This window comes from Rutilus rutilus, assembly GCF_951802725.1.
Source record: "Rutilus rutilus genome assembly, chromosome: 13".
NCBI lineage: Eukaryota > Metazoa > Chordata > Actinopteri > Cypriniformes > Leuciscidae > Rutilus > Rutilus rutilus.
The window spans coordinates 39,108,399-39,128,248 of NC_140218.1; the positions used below are offsets into that span (position 1 = coordinate 39,108,399).

The 19,850-nt window shown below is 35.2% G+C and overlaps 1 protein-coding gene across 5 annotated transcripts; it reads left to right on the plus strand.

Moving 5' to 3' along the window:
- The first annotated feature begins 1,914 nt into the window (after positions 1–1,914).
- On the plus strand, positions 1,915–18,613 carry LOC311302977 (uncharacterized protein). 5 transcript variants are annotated; one of them, XM_084429174.1, is made up of 10 exons: positions 1,915–4,174; positions 4,442–4,490; positions 7,172–7,239; positions 7,553–7,671; positions 12,353–12,775; positions 12,943–13,156; positions 14,716–14,927; positions 15,000–15,147; positions 17,121–17,230; positions 17,327–18,613. In XM_084429174.1, the coding sequence occupies exons 3-10, from the start codon at positions 7,200–7,202 to the stop codon at positions 17,636–17,638; spliced, it is 1,578 nt and encodes a 525-aa protein (XP_084285300.1). In that variant the 5' UTR covers positions 1,915–4,174; positions 4,442–4,490; positions 7,172–7,199; the 3' UTR covers positions 17,639–18,613. The 5 variants fall into 5 exon arrangements, with proteins under 5 accessions (XP_084285300.1, XP_084285298.1, XP_084285301.1 ...); XM_084429172.1 differs by having other exon boundaries at positions 1,915–4,490; XM_084429175.1 differs by having other exon boundaries at positions 1,915–4,490; positions 14,719–14,927.
- The last annotated feature ends 1,237 nt before the right edge of the window (positions 18,614–19,850 follow it).

Genomic DNA, 19,850 nt, shown 5'->3' on the forward strand with positions numbered 1-19,850 from the left:
TGAACGCGCCTAGAGAGAAATGCACATCATGGATTACATAATCAGAGAGTAGCCTATTTCTTTTCGTTTTGAATTGTTTCATTTAAAGACATTTCAAGCTTTATTTAGATATATTTCTCATGACTGTAAGGCATACACTGAGTTTCGGTTAATTTATGATGAGATGCGCTCCAGTTCACGTGCAGTGCAAGTGACGAAACTAAAGGCCTGCAGACTCTCTATTTGGGTTAGGGTTAGCCGAGGACAGTGGGAGGAAATATCGGGTTAAGTTCGGGCAGAGAATCTAAGCTCTAGTAGGAAGGGGCGAATCGAGCCTGACTGGTTAATGGAGTACATGTGCCGGCCAGGTACCAAAACAACCTGACCATCATGCACTGGCACCAATGCGACCGTGTGAAATTTTAACTAACACATTATCAAAATTTTTGAGAACATTTTGGTCGCAGTCTAGAGCCCTGCGATAGTCAACCCAAAATTAGAAATCTCATTATTCACCCTCATGTGGTACCAAAGTGGTATAACTTGTAGGACACAAAAAATGATATTTTAAAGAATGTTGGTAACCAAACAGTTTTGAGTTTCCATTGACTTCCATAGTCTTTTCTATACTATGAAAGTAAATAAATATATTATTTCGTGTTCTGCTCTGCAGATGACAGACAGTTATATAGACCCTTTGGCTTTTACTGTACACTAGTGTTGTCAAAAGACCCGGTACTTCGGTACCAAGTCGGTACTATTTTTTTTTAAACGTCACGGTACCAGGTTTTCTCAAACCCGGTACTTGATGCGCGTGCATGCCCGAAGCGCGTGCGGTTGCGTCCTCTTTATTAAAGCGCTGATGGCGATCGGCGGTGCTGCTGCTGATGTGGTGCTGATGTTTTTGCGCGTGCAGATACGTTATTTCAAATGGCGCGCGGCAAGCGCGCTCATAATAGAAGCGGCGCGCTCGTTTTTCCATGTGCGCCTGTGTTCATGGATGCATAGCAACGACAGACGCCACGGGAGTACAAACGCTTGTGCGATCTGCGCTCTCCATGACGACGAGGAACTCTTAGCAGGTTTAAAAAGCCCTTTAAAAGTTAAATATGAATGCAGTTTTGGATTAAATAAAAGTATAGTCAAGTCAAATAAAACATATTGTATCTCCTGTATAGTTTGGTAATGCTACAATAAGATACCATTCATTAACATTACTTAATGCATTATCTAACATAACACATTGAGTGAACAATATATTTTTACAACATTAATTAATGTTTGTGAATGTTATTTAATACAAACACTTGATTGGTCATGTTTGTTCACTTCATTCATTGTGCATTAAATAATGTTAACAGAAATAATGTTAACTTTTGATTTTAAAAATGTATTTTAAAATTAACCCCTAAAGGAGAATAATTGCGACAGTATATAACTATTGTTTTTTTGTTAGGTCATTTTATCTAATGTTATCTAACAACTGGAATCTTATTGTAAAGTGTTTTTAATACTACAGTTTCCATCTTTGTAACTGTGATATACACTTTAATATAATTATGTAAATTTAATCTAAATTAAGCTTTGGTACCGAAATTGGTACAGAGAACCGTGGATTTTCACTGGTATCGGTACCGAATACTGAAATTTTGGTACCGTGACAACACTACTGTACACAATGACGACGTATGCGCGCGCATATTGGCAACGGAAGTATGGCGAGAATCAGCAGCATGTCAAGCTACGCGAGCGGATTAAACAACAGACGCGAACATTTTTTATTATGTCCTCACTCCAATCAACACGTTTAATCGCCTGCAGCCACTATTCTGAAATGGCCGTGATCCTGTCGGAATCCTATAAAACTTAAGCCCCTTGGTGGAATATCGATTAGTGCAACCGTAAACGCAACAACCAGACATTTTGATGCTGGGAAACCATTTTGATAAACTTTCGGAGGTGCCAACGCGTTAGAGCCAGTGGGGAAAAACACCACTTCCGTTGCCAAAATGCACGCGCAACTATTTGATCACGTGGGCTGTAAAAGGGTCTATAGGTCTAGAAAATAAATGACAGATATTTCTTCATTTGTGGATGGCCTATCCCTTTAAAATACAATTAAAAATGTTATACATTTTACATAATATTACATAATATTAATGACATGCAGTAGAATACCTGTGACAGGTGGCATTTTTCCCGGACATTAACGGTAAATGCAGCTGCACGTCTCGTTAGATTTTCACTTAATGTAGTTCCTTCCTGTGGACATAAACACACAGTAAGACTAGTTTACAAAGTGTTCTATAGCCATCTTACATTATCATGGAAGGCATCAGTGGTGTAGTCTAGCTTTTTGTAGTGAGTATATACAGTGATCCAAGCCAATGACATTTACAGCTGGGCAAACTGGACTGATTTTCTACTGTTTAGTGTTAATCACCATCTAACTCAGCCAGTTAAGAGCTACCTTTAGCCTTAGATGTTATATGAATATGGTCCCTGAAGCATTTTATAAAAAATAAAATAAAAACATTATAGGCACAAAAACAAAATTTACTTTTAGAAATTTACTGTTTAAATTAAAACATGTATGAAAACTTGTGTGATATTCCTTTTTAAAATAACGTTAATAGACGTCCATTATTATTATTATTATTATTAATAAGAGCATTTTACTGTGCAATTTCTTTCATAATTTCTAATGACCGAACTTTTATTTTGACAGGTTGTCGTAAAGACATTAGCTTACTGTGTGTATGATACGAATGAATGACGATAGTTTTATTAAATGAAATGGCGAAATACTCGTGAAGAGACTCACTGCGATGAAGTTCACATGTATAGCCTGCTCTACATGTCCTCACCATAGACTGTAAGGTCCTCACACAGTGAAACGCTGAAAACACCACGAACATCACGCGTGCTTCAGTATGTGTGTGTGTGTGTAGTAACATTACAGCGTTCATTCCCAGAGACGCATATAACAATTGCAATCTCTTTGAGCTTTAATTCACAGACACTAATCCATATCGAGATTTTATTCATTGTACAGCCGTGAGTGACATTCTGCTTTAAAGCAAGCTCCATTTGTGACTGGATTCCGCGATTCGATCCGCGTCACTTCGCAAACACAGACGGGTGAATTTATGAATGAAAGTGTGAAAGTCCTATCACAAAACGAAGTTGTTACGTATCCTCACGCTTTTTTAAGTGTATACTGAAATCCTTGGCCTTTCCTAGTGGGTAACATAACTATAGACTACGCCACTGGAAGATTCGACATCACATCTTACCTGATGATCAGGACGCTGAATAGGGAGATCCTCATTAAGTTCCTGTTGTGAGATTTCATTTGTGGTGGCAGGTGTGTTGTTGACTTCACTGCTGGTCCTTTGCATCACACTTGTTTGAGTAGTACAGTCCAAAAAAACTGGTATATCAAAATGTTCACCTCCAACTCTCGATGGCTCAGATGTAACGTTAGATGTCATCCATCCAGGGTTTGGGCGCCCAGTCTTAAGATACAAAGCATGTGTGCGTCTGATATGGTAGTAGAAGGAATTGAATACTCTGTATTCTTCGGTACACCCGTCAATTCCGCATATAACACGGAAATCTGCGTTGCGACTATGTGCTGTGTTAATATGGCTTAACAGAGACTTCAACGTTAAGGCAACAAAAACGAAGCAAATCACACACCTCCAACAGGCCATGGTGTTGAAAAAGTGCGTGCAGACGAATGCTGATGGCGAATATCCGCCGCTAATGCAGGAAAAAAATCAAGTCTTGTTAATATATAATTATACTTGTAAACGATAAGCAGAGCAAAGAAACAGTCCAACGATCAGAAACAGTCACACCTTCATCAGCATCAGAAAACCGGAACTTGATTCTGGCGCGCTTTTGTTCGGTAATTACCATATCAGGAATTGGAGGGGGAGACTTATAAAGTAATGCAATTAAAATGATATAAAACAGGTTTAACAATTAACACTTATACTTTATATTTCAAACATACACAAATAATGTATGTATATAGTAGTATTTTCAGTTTCTAGCTAGTTAGTATTTAAAAAATTAACAAGTACGCATACTTCATACTTCCCCTCAATACTCATGTGGTATCTTCTGTCAATTAGCTCGGAAGAGACGGCAAACGTCAGTCAGCCACATTGTTTTGTTTTCTGCTGAGGTGAGGTATATATTTTTCATTACAAAGTATTTTAAACTATAGAAAAAACATAATTTTCTTGCAATTATTATGTTACTGTGATTGTTAAAGCTGCAGCCTGATCCCAGCAATAATTTGGTCTCGTTAGCCAGCTAGTTTAGCATATCCTATTTGTCTCATGCGCAAGTTACGAGTTTTTCTAATGGCGGAATTTTAAATAGTCTGACATCCAGATGCTCACTTACTTTAGTGTTTTATCTCTTGTTTGTGATGCCACACAAAATTTAGTGCTACGGAAACATCATCTGACATTTGGAAAAGAAGTGGGAGAACAAAGGTAAGCAGTTTTACATTTTTCTCCATTGCATGTCGTGAATTTTAGTGCAGTATGACAGCTTGAGGCATTACAGCGTAAGAGATAATGATGCGAGTTTTATATATATATATATATATATATATATATATATATATATATATATATATATATATGGGTGGGAGACATATAAGCCTGAAAAAAGTTTTTATTTTTTACTTCAAATATTAAGCATAAAAAATATTGAGTTGTGTTGTACTGACTCTTGCTTTTCCCACAATATATGTGGTCTTTTAGATTTTGTATTTGCAATTGGATTTATTCACCAATTTGTTGCATTCGTGCCTAAAATTGTCATATGGTGTGACATAAAAGTTATTCTACATAAAATGAATATTGGGATATACTCTCCCTAAGTAACTAACTTCAACATAAATTGTTTTCATTACTATCTTAAGATTTAAAACATTTTTTGTGCAGATTCATTAGATTTTGTATTGTTTTTCTAAATCATCATGCAAAGTAAGTCATCTCTCCTCAGCCTTTTCAGATATTTTAGATTAATTATGTTAAACCCAGTTATAAATCTATGAAAATGCTTGTGACTCTTGCTGATACTATTTCTCTTGTGTTCTGTTGACTTTTTTTATGATTTATAATTAAGAAAGTATTTTTACTGGCACAATTCTGAATGTCACACCAAATGATATAGTGTCACGCTATATGATGAACTGCACCACTCCACAATTTGTCAATGCAAAAAACTGTATTTTATTTGCATTCAACATTCAATTAATTCAATTCAGGTAACATTAATCAAAAAACATACTAACATTTGTTTAAAAACTTTTAAAATTATAAGAAACTCATAAATATGAGTAAATCAAACACCATCTCACTTCAAGAACATTAAATTAAGTATAAAATTGAAAAGAAATACATTCATTGTATAGGTAATTTAATGTTCACTATTAAACATTCACTATTATCATTGAATTTGTTTTGAATAGTTATTTATTTATCATTAAAAAAGGTGTATGTAATATTGTGTGACAAATATATCATATGGTGTGACTTAGAAAAACAGTCAAACCATATTATACAGTGTCACACCATATGACGTTTTGTTCAGTTAAGCTAATCTCTTGGTTAACTAAAAACAGCTAGCTTATACTTAGCATGTAAATTGCCACATGGCAGGAATGATTTTTAAGAATTAATAAGTAAAATTCGTATAAAATAGTTTCATTTTTATGTAAATAATGTAACACCATAAGACACAAAACATTGACCACTAGTGAGCATATCAGATACAGAGCTTTTTAATTAAAAATAAAAAAGCCAGAACTCAACTCTTGACCTTGCAAACCACTCCAGAGATGACACTGCAACTTCCTGGTTGAGTGTGGACCTCTTCATCATAATGATGTCCAAATTATTACCCGTTCAAAATATAGATTGCAGTGTCTCACCATATGAAGCCCATTTTACGGACAAAATGTATTTGGCCAGAACTTGCTTTAAAATCATACACAGACATCAACACTTTCTGTGTCTGTTGAAATGGCCTAATTCTGTTACTTAAACTGTTAATCTATCAATTATTTATACTTTGCTGATATATATTGTCATATTAGTAAGGTCACACATATCCCGGACAGTCACACCACATGACAATTTTGATGTTTAGATAAAAATTTGAAGTAGAGGTCTTTATACACCAACTACAGCTATGGTATGCTGTAATAATATCTTGTCTGAGGAACAACATGAAGATATATATTTTTTTTAAATACCCATTTTTATTAGGTTATGACATCATGGACGGGTAGAATTGCATGTCATGTCTCCCACCCATATATATATATATATACAGTACAGGTCAAAAGTTTGGAAACATTACTATTTTTAATGTTTTTGAAAGAAGTTTCTTCTGCTCATCAAGCCTGCATTTATTTGATCAAAAATACAGAAAAAATGTAATATTGTGATATATTATTACAATTTAAAATAATTGGTTTTCAATTTATTATACTTAAATTATCATTTATTTATGTGATCAAAGCTGAATTTTCAGGATCATTACTCCAGTCTATCACGTGATCCTTTAGAAATCATTCTATCAAAGTTGGAAACAGTTCTGCTGCTTAATATTTTTTCATAACCTGTGATACTTTTTGAGGATACTTTGATGAATAAAAAGTAAAACAATAAAAATAAAGAAGCATTTAAAAAAATATATAAATCTTTTGTAACAACAATATACACAGCTGGTCAGTCATTTTTTTTCTTCCTTTTTTTGAAATCAATACTTTTATTCAGCAAGGATGTGTTGAATTGATAAAAATTGATAGTAAAGGAGATTTAAATTATTAGAAAATATTTTTTATTTTGAATAAATGCAGTTTTTTTTAACCTTTGATTCATCAAATATATTAGGCAGCAGGACTGTTTCCAACACTCATAATAAATCAGAATATTAGAATGATTTCTAAAGGATCATGTGATAGACTGGATGTCACATGTGACACTGAAGACTGGAGTAATGATGCTGAAAATTCAGCTTTGCATCACAGGAATAAATTATTTTTTAACAAAGAAATAACCTACATACATTTATTCACTATAAACCATGGCTATACCTTTATATTAACCTTTATTAACAATAACAAACCTTATTATGTGATATTTTCCATGCCTGCCAGGTAAAGGAACTACAAGAAAGGTACAATAATGGATGAACTGGATGATGTTTCAGTATCGACTTTAAAGGGTAGGTCATGTTTAAGTGTTATAAAGCTACATATTAAATTAATATAAAGTAAAAAAAAAAAAACATTTTGAGATCACTGTCCGCATGATCAATAAGCTGACCATTTATATTAATTTCATTTAAATTGTCAGCTTATTGTACATGCTGACAGTGATCTCAAAAATTGTTTTTACAGTTTTACATGGACAAGAGATAAAGTGACAAGACACAAATATTGACCTATCAAGTTAAATGCTGGTAAATTTATAAGATGCAATGGGTAAAAAAAAAATATATAGTTAAAGGTTTATTAACTATTGGGTTGTCTTTATAGCTGCCAACATTGATGAGGCCCTGCTCCAAACCCTCAGTCGTGATGATTTGAGAGACCTTTTTCCTGGGCCAGAAAACTTTCTCAGGAGGAAACGAGTGTGGGCTCTTATTAGCCCAGAGGTAACTGTTACCAGAGAAAGTCTAATAGGAAGAGAATTGGCACTCTCTGCTTACTTCCGGTTTATGGACTGGCTGCAGTAACACATCTCTGTCCATGCGGGGGCGCTCGCGGATGAGTGCAGAATGAATGGAGGTCTATGGCGCTATACCCCTCAAAATCCACTTTTCTCAGAATATAATTTTTTGTCTAGTAATTTGAATGTTGTATTCGAAAGGAGATGCAAAGAAATTACACATGGCTGGGTGTTAGATTTTTTAGAGTCACTTAGGCTGCGTTTACGCTGCAGGTCTTGATGCCCGATTCCGATTTGCTGACTATATCCGGTTTTTTTGACGACCCGCTTACATCATTTTTTTAAAAGAGACCCATATCCGATATTTGTATTTACACTATACACTGCCAAAACAACCGAATGTAGACATTATGGCCCGGAAAATGAAGTAAAACAGCTCGATATGCAATGGATGCAGAAACAGACAAAATTATTATAGTGATGCGCAGATAGTAGGCTAAAAAAAAATAACATTCTGATTAATTTTGGGTGGGTCGTGACTCGCGGGTGGATAGACATCATTATTAACGAAAATATTTATTCTCTAAAATATGAGCATGTTCCATTCCAGTTTAAGTTTCAAGGGAGTAAAGCCTGCTTATGCCATAAGGAAAATTAAATTCTGTCAAATAAATTTTGTTTTAAAGAAATGTTCATTTAAAAGCAGCGCTCATTCATCATTGTATTATATGCACGCATCAACCGTCACCTCGAGTCCGCTGTTGAAGATGATGACCATCCATTTATCCTCACGCGTAACAACACATACGAATAATAACTTTGACCATCGGCATCGGGTGCGGATACTTAAATCAGAGAAAATTATTGGTGCGGGTGGATGATTTGTTTTTGGCTGCGGGTTCGGGTGACGTTGGAGCTCATCTGCGCATCTCTAATTATGCAGTGTTTTGCTTTCCGCACTATTTTCTAAGGTCAGCAAAACATTTCTCTCATAAGGTGTAGAAAAAAATACTCCACTGTGTTGAGCCTTCGACCTCCATCGCGCCTATAATAAGTCATGTAAAAGTTGGTGGTGTCCACCTGAGTTGACGTCCCTTTTTTAATGACGTGACTCGCATTTACTGGGGAATATCCGATTTGTCTGCTTACATGGCACACGCAAATGCACGTGTCCGATTCATATCCGATTTATTACCACATATGAATGAGGCCTGAATCCGATCTGAGAAAATCGGAATCCATGCGTTTTTTTCCTGCTTACACGTTCACCGGTCATATCCGATCTGTGCCACATGAGAGGAAAAAATCGGATTTGGGTCACTTGAACCATGCAGTGTAAATGGGGCCTTATTTGCTTTAAAACGTCTTTTAAAGTGTCAATGACGTCATACACATGTACGACCAGAGATACTGCTTAACGGCAATCCTTCACTCACTCTGGTGCGTTCGCGCTCTGCACTTTCTTTTCACTCGTGGCATCAACAACACAGCTGACACAGGTAAACACACGTGCTAGAAGAGTTTTTGTTTTGTTTGTTTCTGGTCCCGCTTCGGATGCCACGATGCCATCAAGCGGTATCTCTGGTCGTAATCAGTCCTTCACTGACCAATCAGCGTTCATTAGCAGTTATGGGCAACAACAACTCAACCTGTAAGAAATCGAAAGGACATAAGTACTCGTTCATTCAACTTTCGACCTATAACCCATGTTGAACTGGCAAAACCTACAATAAAATCTGAGATTTCTCAACGGCAATCAGGTGAAAGACACATTAAAGGAGAACTCCGGTCAATTTTAACATTGAGCTAATTTTTTTGTACATTTGGAGTGCTGTCAATACAGAGAACAACGACAAAAATCGGTGTTGCCTACACCGTGTTATCCTCTTTTTAAAATTTGCACCCTATTGACTTCAATGGGGCATATTTTAAACCTGCTTTTAGCCTCTTAACATCCTTGATGTGTCATTACAAGTGCACAGGTCATGTGAGTGATTCCTTCAGAGTGAACGCGAGTGAATCTGACTGCAGTAGATGTGAAAGATATGTTTAAAAAATGATGTTATTTAAGCCAGCGCTCATACCTGTTTACATCCTGTTTTCGGGTTGAAGTCCAAAGTAGTCGATTGCCGAGTTCACGCGCATAGGTTTAGTACATATGATCACGCGCGTGAACTCGGCAATCGACTACTTTGGACTTCAACCCGAAAACAGGATGTAAACAGGTATGAGCACTGGCTTAACCCTTGTGCATCCTTGAGGACATTTTTGTCCTTTTCAGTTTTGTTTTTTTGATCACTTTGCCTGTGTTAATGCTAACTGCATAAAATTTGTCACAGGTGTGTATTTTTATTGGAATTTTACTATTTCATCAGCATTTACTTTAAAAAATCTATTTTGCACTATTTACACAAAATACTTCCTCTTAGCGCCTTTTGGACAAAAATGTCCCCATTGAAACCCATTAAAACTGCATTTTTTAATCCCTGTGACGTTTAACTATAAAATGATGCAATCTTTTTTAATAGGCTTTCATTCTGTTGGCAAGGCTTCAAAATTGACAATTTTTACAATTTTTTTATCAGATGGTGCCATTTTTTCAGGTTAGGCCTATAAAGCAAATACTCGCTTTATTCCTGTTTTCTGCTTCGGCATATTATAGAGCCAACTGGATAAATTATGCAACGATAATTGTGTGGGTGTGTTGGTATGGATGTCTAAGTGTGGTTTGTATGTGTGTAATAAAATAAAAAGTGTGTTTGTGTGCTTGTAATATTTCAGAGAGAAAAACTCAACTGCAAATCAAAAATCCAATCACTGTTCACCAGTGGAGTTTTGCTGAGATCCAATGGGGAAAGTCTGGTACTGCGCCCAAACAAAATCTTACTGAAAGCTCATTTTTTGAGATATCATCCTCAAATTCGGAACACAACCTGTTTAGATTTATGGCTTTGAATTTATATCAGTTTTAGAGTTCCAAATGTTTCATAAAATACACATTTTATATAAAATATGGATTATAATGTTCATAAATATTTTTTCATAAACTTAAACTTCTATAACATTTTTTTGGTTGCACTTTTTTCCAATTTTTTCACTTCTGCCAAGGGTCTTCTTTAAAATGAGACCAAACTTAAGTATTTGCTCCCAAGCATAACATTTTTATGAGAGTTTTTTGACTTGGCCATTTTTGTCCCTTTTGGACCTATGTGTAAGTTTTTTCTTTTTTTTAATGTTAACTGCATTAATTTTGGCACAGGTGTCTATTTTTTATTGTAATTTTACTATTTCACCCCTATTTCATTTGAAAAAAAAAATGTTGCACTAGTTACACAAAATACTTATTTATATTTTATATAAAACATTGATTATAATGTTTATAAATATTTTTCATAAACTTAAACTTCTATAACATTTTTTTGGTTGCACTTTTTTCAATTTTTTCACTTCAATAACAATCTGCCAAGGGTCTTCTTTAAAACTTAAGTATTTGCTCCCAAGCATAACATTTTTATGAGAGTTTTTTGACATGGACATTTTTGTCCCTTTTGGACCTATGAGTAAGTTTTTTTTTTTTTTTTTTGTTGATGTTAACTGCATTAATTTTGAGCTATTATAGAGCCAGTTGGATAAATTATGCAATGATAATTGTATGCGTGTGTTGGTATGGATGTCAGAGTGTGGTTGGTATGTGTGTTATAAAAAAAAAAGTGCATGTGTGTGTTTGTAGTATTGAGAGAGAAAAACTCAACTGCAAATGACAAAGCCAATCACTGTTCACCAGTGGAGTTTTGCTGGGATCCAATGGGGAAAGTTTGGGGAAACTTATTTAGATGTATGGCTTTGATTTTCTAGCCGTTTTAGAGTTCAACTTGTTTCATAAAATATATATTTGATATAAAAAAATATTCAGAAATAATTTTCATAAACTTGAACCTATATAACTTTTTTTTTTTATTTACTTATAAAATTTTTTTTACTTCAGCAGTAATCTGCCAAGGGTATTCTTTAAAATGATACCAAAGTTAAGTCTGTGCTCCCAAGCTTCAACTTTTTATGACAGTTTTTTGACATGGACATTTTTGTCCTCTTTGGACCTATGAGTAACTTTTTTAAATTGATGCACAAGGGTTAAATAACATCATTTTTTAAACATATCTTTCACATTTACTGCAGTCAGATTCACCCGCGTTCACTCCGAAGGAATCACTCACATGATCTGTGCACTTGTAATGACACATCAAGGATGTTAAGAGGCTAAAAGCAGGTTTAAAACTTGCCCCATTGAAGTCAACAGGGTGCAAATTTTAAAAAGAGGATAACACGGTGTAGGCAACACAGATTTTTGTCGTTGTTCTCTGTATTGACAGCACTCCAAATGTACAAAAAAATGAGCTCAATGTTAAAATTGACTGGAGTTCTCCTTTAAGCCGTCTAGCCCCATTGACTCCCATTCAGTCTGCACTCGCCCGCGATCACCTCCAGTGGAATTCTAGTGGAACTGCAACCAAGATCTATACAATGGGGGCTAACAGGAAGTGCCAAGGCTCTCCGTAGACGGGCTCTGCGGTTACCTACTTTGTCAAATAATATCTAGCACAAGACACGTTGTTTCTAAATGGCTCTGTTGTTTGTCTGGCAAATTTTTTTTTCATCTGCATTTTTAGGATGAGAATCCCACCTTACCAGACCAAGCTGGCCATAGTGAAACAAGAACTGTGTCTGCACTTAGAGCAACCCCTCCATACAGCCCTCAGGAATCCACTCCATTGCAGAAGAAAAGCCCAAAGAAGACCCTACAGCTTCCCAGTCCTCCAGAATATGTGGTTTATACAGACAGTGAGTTGGAGCAAGGTCGTAAGCATTACTTTGAAATGGCGCGCACTGGCAGAGAGCAGGAATGTGTCATGTCCAAAGAGCTGAGATGCAGGCTGGTGAGGAACACCGTCACCAGCATGATTTCCATTTTGAGAGCAAGTCAGCTAGGAGAGGATGTCCGCTACCCTCGCAAGTATGAAGTCACAGCAATGGCCAAAAGAATCGTGGAGTATTATCCCATGCTACAAGATAAAGACAAAACTATGAAACATGTAAGTGATGTAAATTTGTTCTAGATTTTTTTTATTGGACTTACGGTTTAGCGTCTGTTTATTTATTTTTGTCTGACCTTGTTTATCTGTGACAAAGTTCAAAGTTTTCATTTTTATTTGTTTCGCTCATCTTTGTTTCGCTCAATGTGACATTTTATTTACCACAGCTGAGTATTTACAAAAATCTTCATAAGAGGCTGCAGAATGTAAAATCCCCACAGAAGAGACAGGGACCAACACCAGAGAGGGGCCAATCAAAGAAAAGGATTGACTTCTCATCAAGTGACAATGGAGAAGATAATGATGCGGTCTCAAGTGGTGGATCGACCGTTATCTTGCATGAAACATCGGGGAGCAGTTCTGATGACAGCCACACTGCATGTAAGTTGATTGCAACAAGGCTGGGCAATATAATGATTGTTTATGATATTTTATATTACAGATATTTATATTTTACTTTTCTGACTGGGTCTTGATTAGGGATGTGATCGATTAATTGTCGATAATACATTTAATCGATTAAACTTATTGATCATGGATTAAGCAGGTTCATGCGCGTGTGTACTAAACATGTAAAGCGAGCACGCCGGAGTTATGTTTAGGACCATTTTACACCATCATCATGACTATAAGTTTGTGTGTGCATTCCCATCCTTTTGTTTTGTGCAAATGTAAGTTGTAATGTTGTGTTTATTTTGTGTAGGCCTATCTATATCTGATTTTTCTCATATAGGATGCATTTGGTTAAGAATTAATGTAGTAAAGCTTACGGTGATCCTCTTCAGTTTCAGCGCGCGCAGCTCAAACGGCAATACACGACTAATAATGACTATTGGACTGTCATATTACATAACATTATAAAGAGAACAATATTGTAATAAAATATTTTGAATTATTTGGGTTTAGTTGCCATAGTCGCGTTGCTATGGAAATAGCGCGTCCACAGCATGAGTCATTCTGAATGGCACGTAACTTAGTTCAAGTTCATTTTGTGCAGATATCATTTGTAATATTATGTTTATTTTGTATATATCTGATTAATCTCATATACGTTTCTTTGAGTTAAATAACGCGCTAGCAAAGTGCTTCAGTTTAATGGTATTCATTCAGCGTGCAGCTCAAACAGCAATGCACGGTTAATAATAACTATGATTAGGACATACTACATTACATTACATTACATGTTACATTACATGAGAACACTGTTTTATTAAATCGTTGTGAATTCATTGGGTTTAGTTGCCATTTTCAGCGCGTTGTTCCAGGAATAGCACGTCCACAACACTCACATATTCCAAGCACACATCTGAGGCGTTGGTGACACTTTTCATTAGTCGTTATATTTGATTATTAAATAATTAATTTAATTAAATGATCAATCACATTGAAACATTTTACAATCCTACTAGCCCTTTATTTAGATTAAAAAAACATTCTCATTCATTTGGTGAGGAACATAGCGTTTTGTGCAGTATATTTGTTTCAGTAATCCCAACTGTTACAATAAAACATCAGTTGAGCAATATAACATGCATTTTTATTCAGTATATAAGCAATATTTTGCTTTTTATGTTAAAGACACTATTGATACCGTGAGAAATTTACATTCTCAGGAAAATATCCGCTTATCAGTTAATCGTTAATCGATTGAAAAGGTCAATCAACTGATGATTAATTAATTAATCGATAATTTGCATCCCTAGTCTTGATATAATGTGATTTTTTTTTTTTTTTTTTTTTTTTTTTACTGTGTGTGCGTTGAGGGTTAAGATTGTTTCATATTTTAATATATTTTGCACTTTTAACTGTCAAATTGTTTTTAAAGTCATTATTCAGCCAAAACGGACTATTTCATGAGACATTTTTTATGTTAATCTAAAACCCATATAATTATTTAGAATTGTGTGTCCAATACCCATTTTACCCATTCTCCATTTAAGCAGACAGGGATAGCCTGACAGCACAGGCCAGGCATTATAAAACTCTGCAGGAGATGTATAAAAAGCCAAAACCCAACCAAGATGCTGTCTCCCAAATCCTTGACCTTGAGTTTCAAGCAAGACGAGCCTTCATTGACAGTGATACCCTAAAAGAAGAAGAAAGGCACACAAAGATCCTGGATGCTTATCCATGTTTCAAGGATCTTCGTAATGTATGCAATTAAATAATTTTGGCTCATTTACAAAGCAAGCATTGTTGCAGGTTCTAACACATATTTGCATAGGTGATGGATGAGCTGTGTCGGATCTTGGATAAGGGCAACAGCAAATTCATAGATGGGTTAAAGAAACGATGGGAAGACTTCTGCGCCAAGGTGCAGTTTTATGCCGTTTGGAAGAAAGTGATGAAGCCACCCATGACCCTGGATGGAGGCAAGTCATTTTACTGTCTCTAGTACACTGTATTGCTGTGTTCTTGCTCAGACATGGGTGTAAATATGATTGTGTATATTGCCAATGTAACCCTGATTAAAGGGGTGATGAACAGAGAAATCAAATTTTCCTGAGCTTTTCCTGAGCTTTTAGGTCATCATACTATGAGAATATCCTGTAAGTTTCAGAACTGAAAACTTCCTTGTTAGTCCAATAAAAGCTTTTATTGACACCAGGCACAGCGAACGACAGCTTTTTAAAAGTGGGGATCTATGAGGTCAAAGGGTATCAAACCCCGCCTCCACAGAATTAGATTAACACCTACTTCAATAATAATAATCTCCGTTAATAATCTGTAACACAGAACTTTAATATATTAAATATTAATCAAATTATTCACACCTTCACAAAATCCCAAAATTCTGTGTAAGAGTAAAAAAATGACAACATTATTTATAGTAAGTTTATTTGATTCACAGCTTATTTAGAGTTTTGACCTCGACAATCCAACTGCATTTACCGCAAACAGTCAAGATTGTTTTGGTTGAATCGGTTCAAAGGAGTCATTAGTTCGCGAATCGGACGTGTCATTAGCGGACTTGTACGCATTGTGTGATTTATCCCGGCAGTTATGGACATCGCACAAGATTTGTCAACACAGAAAACATTTAATCATTGGATCGGTTTTGTTTTGTTTATTGAAAGTGTTTTTCATGTCAGCTGAATGGACGGAACGCTTTCAGGAAAAAAATACCCGAATGCTTCATGTGAAACTTCGGTCTTCAGATCTTTTACCATCGTGTCAATTCTCAATTGATTTTGATTAATATGCGCGAGTGAGCGAGAGAGAACAAGACAGCCTCTCTCTGTGCTCGTTCTTTCAGTCATCTACTACATCACTCACCGATCAAATAAGGTCTTGGCGAGACAAAACATCGCTTGTGTTGTGAGAGAGACGCGTGAGTAACAGAGAGACGGAGGAAGAGCAGGGAAAGGAAATGCAGCTGAATGAATACGCTGCGTGTTTTAAATAGCGTATTTTTTGTATATTTTTTTTATAACGAAACGCAATATGTGGCGGCCGGTGTTGATTCTGTGGCGCACCGCCACAAATTAGTCTATGTGTGGGAAACACTGGTAAAAACCAAGCAAACATCATAAGTTGACGTCATAAGTTGACCAGACAACAATAATAAAAAATATTAAAAAGGCATGACCCCTTTGAATAGACCTAGTATTATAAATTCCATTAGAGGTTCATGATTAATTGTTAAAAGAATGTGTTCTCGATTAAAACACCCATGTGATCTTATTCCTAAATGACAGTGGTTCACTGTTTATTAAACCTTTGATAAGTACAATCAAAGTGAACATTTCATACCTATACATGACAATGTATGAAACGGCTTCACATACATTCTTTTCAACAACAAAGTATCATTATTTCTGTGTTAAAATAATTAAAAGTATGAAGTTAAAAGTTTATATTTTGGATATAAACACTGATGTCTACAGCAGTGTTCAAACCAATGAAAGTAACTTTTACACTTCACATAAGATTGCATCGCCAACACGTTGTGCCAGTAGGTGGCGACAAATACTGACTGTTTAAAAATGTATTTGTCATTGAATCATTCATTCAAGAGATTCAAACAACGCTGATTCATCCAGTAATGAAATAAGTAAAGTCTTTATGAGTGAATCATTCATTCAAACATATTTTTTATTTATTTTTATAATTAAAATTAATTGAATATTTAAAAATTAGACTGCAGCAATTATAATTTTGTCAGAACCTCTATTAAATTTATGTATTTTCTTTAGTTGTCTATTCAGAATTGGGGGAGAATCATGAATCAAAATCAAATTTTTACAATCAAAAAAATTGAGAATCAAAATTTTACAAAAAATGCAAATCGGAAAATGTTTAGGAAAAATAATTGTTAAGTAAAAGTTTATTTGTTCTGTTGTAGTGGAATATGCCATAGCGCTATTCAGGGCACTCCCCACACTCTTTCCTTCTCCAACTGCACCACCTAAGAAGATGGGACATGCCAGTGAGGCATTGCTTCATGTCCTTCAGGTGAGAGTTTGTTCACATTTTGTCACATCCAACTATTTTTTTTTTTTTTTTCCCTAAAGAAATTTGTCAGGTTTTTTATTTCTCTTTTTTCCTCAGCCAACAGAAGACCCCACCATCTACCTTCAGAAGAGATCATTCTCCAGCCCTGTTTTAATCTTTGATGGTTCCAACTGTCTTCTCGCTATCGGAACCACTCCCATCACCACATTTGCAAAGGAAGACCTCAGTGAAGCTCTTCTTTATTTGATGGCTTACTACTACACCCTTCATCTTACCTATCCCAGATGCGTGGCAACCCTCCTTTCTGTCATTCAGACCGAAATATTGCAGGATACACTCCATGAGCAAGACGCCACAGCATCATTCAAAAAAGCCATGGCAGAGTGGAAGGATTTTATTGGGCAGTAGAGGTGATAAGAATAACATTTTCACACTGCCAGTAACATCTGAGGTGGGAGTGAACCATAGTTCTGTGTTAATGGAATGTAAGAAACAAATGGAGACGTAAGTTTAATTATTTATTTATTTTATTTTCCGGGGGTGGGGGGGGTGATGTACTTGTCTAGGCAAGGCAAATTTATTTGTACAGCGCATTTCATACTCAACAGCAATACAATGCGCTTCACACAAAAATGTAAAAAAAAAAAAAAAAAGATAAAAATAGTAGATAACAATATGAAACTACATACAATATATAAGACACCAACAAAATAAATAAAAACGAACTGATGTATCTACCATCTACTTACTGATGTACTTACAAACACAAAGTACTTACTGATGTTTTTTTTTTTTTTTTTCTCAACCATCTTTGCAACAAATTGTTCTGGAGTTCTATTTCAGTTCCAGTGACAGTTCCTTATGCTTAAACATGAATGTAATGCACTACAGTACTGTGCCATCTTCTTTTTTCCTGTGTCAGGTAATCTCTTTCAATTGACGGTTCCCCCAAAAATGAAAATGTTGGCATCATTTACTCACCCTCAACTTGTTCCAAACCTGGATCAGAGAGATGATGTAAATAGTACATCATCATAGTAAATACAATCGAAGTCAATGGGTGCCATCAGCTCTGATTGCCAACTTTCTTTATTCATCTTATTTTGTGTTTAACAGAAGAATGAAACTCACACAGGTTTGGAACAACTTGAAGGTGAGTAAATGATGCCAACATTTACATTGTTGGGGTAACTATCCCACGGTGTTTAATGAACATACAGTAAAATATTGTAACAAAACAGTATTTTTGTTGTTGTCTTTTGTTTTGTTTTTTTTGTAAGAGAAGTTTCACTGTTTGGAGAAGGAGCAAGTAATGTTTTTCCTTTGATATCTATGGTGTTAAAAGAAAAACTTAAAATATTGAATAAATAATTGTTGGCTGTACCAATTCTGCATGGTCTTGATTTTGTTTTCTTAAGTAATTTGTTTTAAGTTTAAATTCTTTGTCTTATTTTAAGACTGAAAAGCTAATTTTGACAATTCTTAAATTAAGAAGAATTCTCTTGTTTAGTGGCTCTGGTTTTAAGACCTTTTCTCACAAATTAAGAAAGAAGAAAACGCTTAAAATAAGATTTTGCAAGCTAGTTTTAAGTTATTTTTGACTAAATACACTGCTTAAAATAAGAATTTGCAAGCTAGTTTTAAGTTATTTTTGACTAAATGCACCGCTTAAAATAAGAATTTGCAAGCTAGTTTTAAGTTATTTTTGACTAAATGTACCGCTTAAAATAAGAATTTGCAAGCTAGTTTTAAGTTATTTTTGACTAAATGTACCGCTTAAAATAAGAATTTGCAAGCTAGTTTTAAGTTATTTTTGACTAAATGCACTGCTTAAAATAAGTATTATACTACTTCTTTCAAGAGATTTTACACTTTTCTGAAGCCTAGATATTCTTTCTTATTTCAAGAAATCTTACCAAGTGTAATTATCTTACTGCACTGGCAGATAATTTAACTTGTTTTAAGTCTGTATCTTCTTAAATCATGCATTTATTTCTTATATTTAGACAGTCAATTTTTGCAGTGCAGACATATGAGCGTGCCGTGAACGCGCATGACGTCACGCCCAGTCTCAGATTCCGACCCGAATCCCTCTTATTTATTTTACTGTACAGGATTATAGAGGCAATCGCAGTGATCAGAGAAGGGCTCAGTCAGCCCATCAGGCAATTGTTTAAGCATGTATGGGTTAGAAAACGGGTATTTTTAACATGAAAAGTTGCGCAATGCACCTTTAAGGATATAGCCTTCATAAATAGTACACTAGTGTTCTCATTTAAGCATCTCCTCTTGACAGACACAGATCTAGCTTCAATGGCAGGAGTGATCAATATATCAAAGAAAATACAGAAATGATAATATATACATGTGTTCATCTGTCCCTGTAACATCCAGACAAGATTCACGTTACCTCTGTGATTTAAGTGCTCAATACTACATTTACGTGTTGAGGTTGTTGCTGATGTGTTAAGAGACCATGTAAAATTAGATATAAGCTACAGGAAAATGTGAAGTTTAAAATCTTATTTAAAATTTTAATATGCTTAGAGTAAACACCAAAAGATATGAATATGAGAATATGAGCGGTTCATAGTCAGGTATGTGTGTGTGTGTGTGTGTG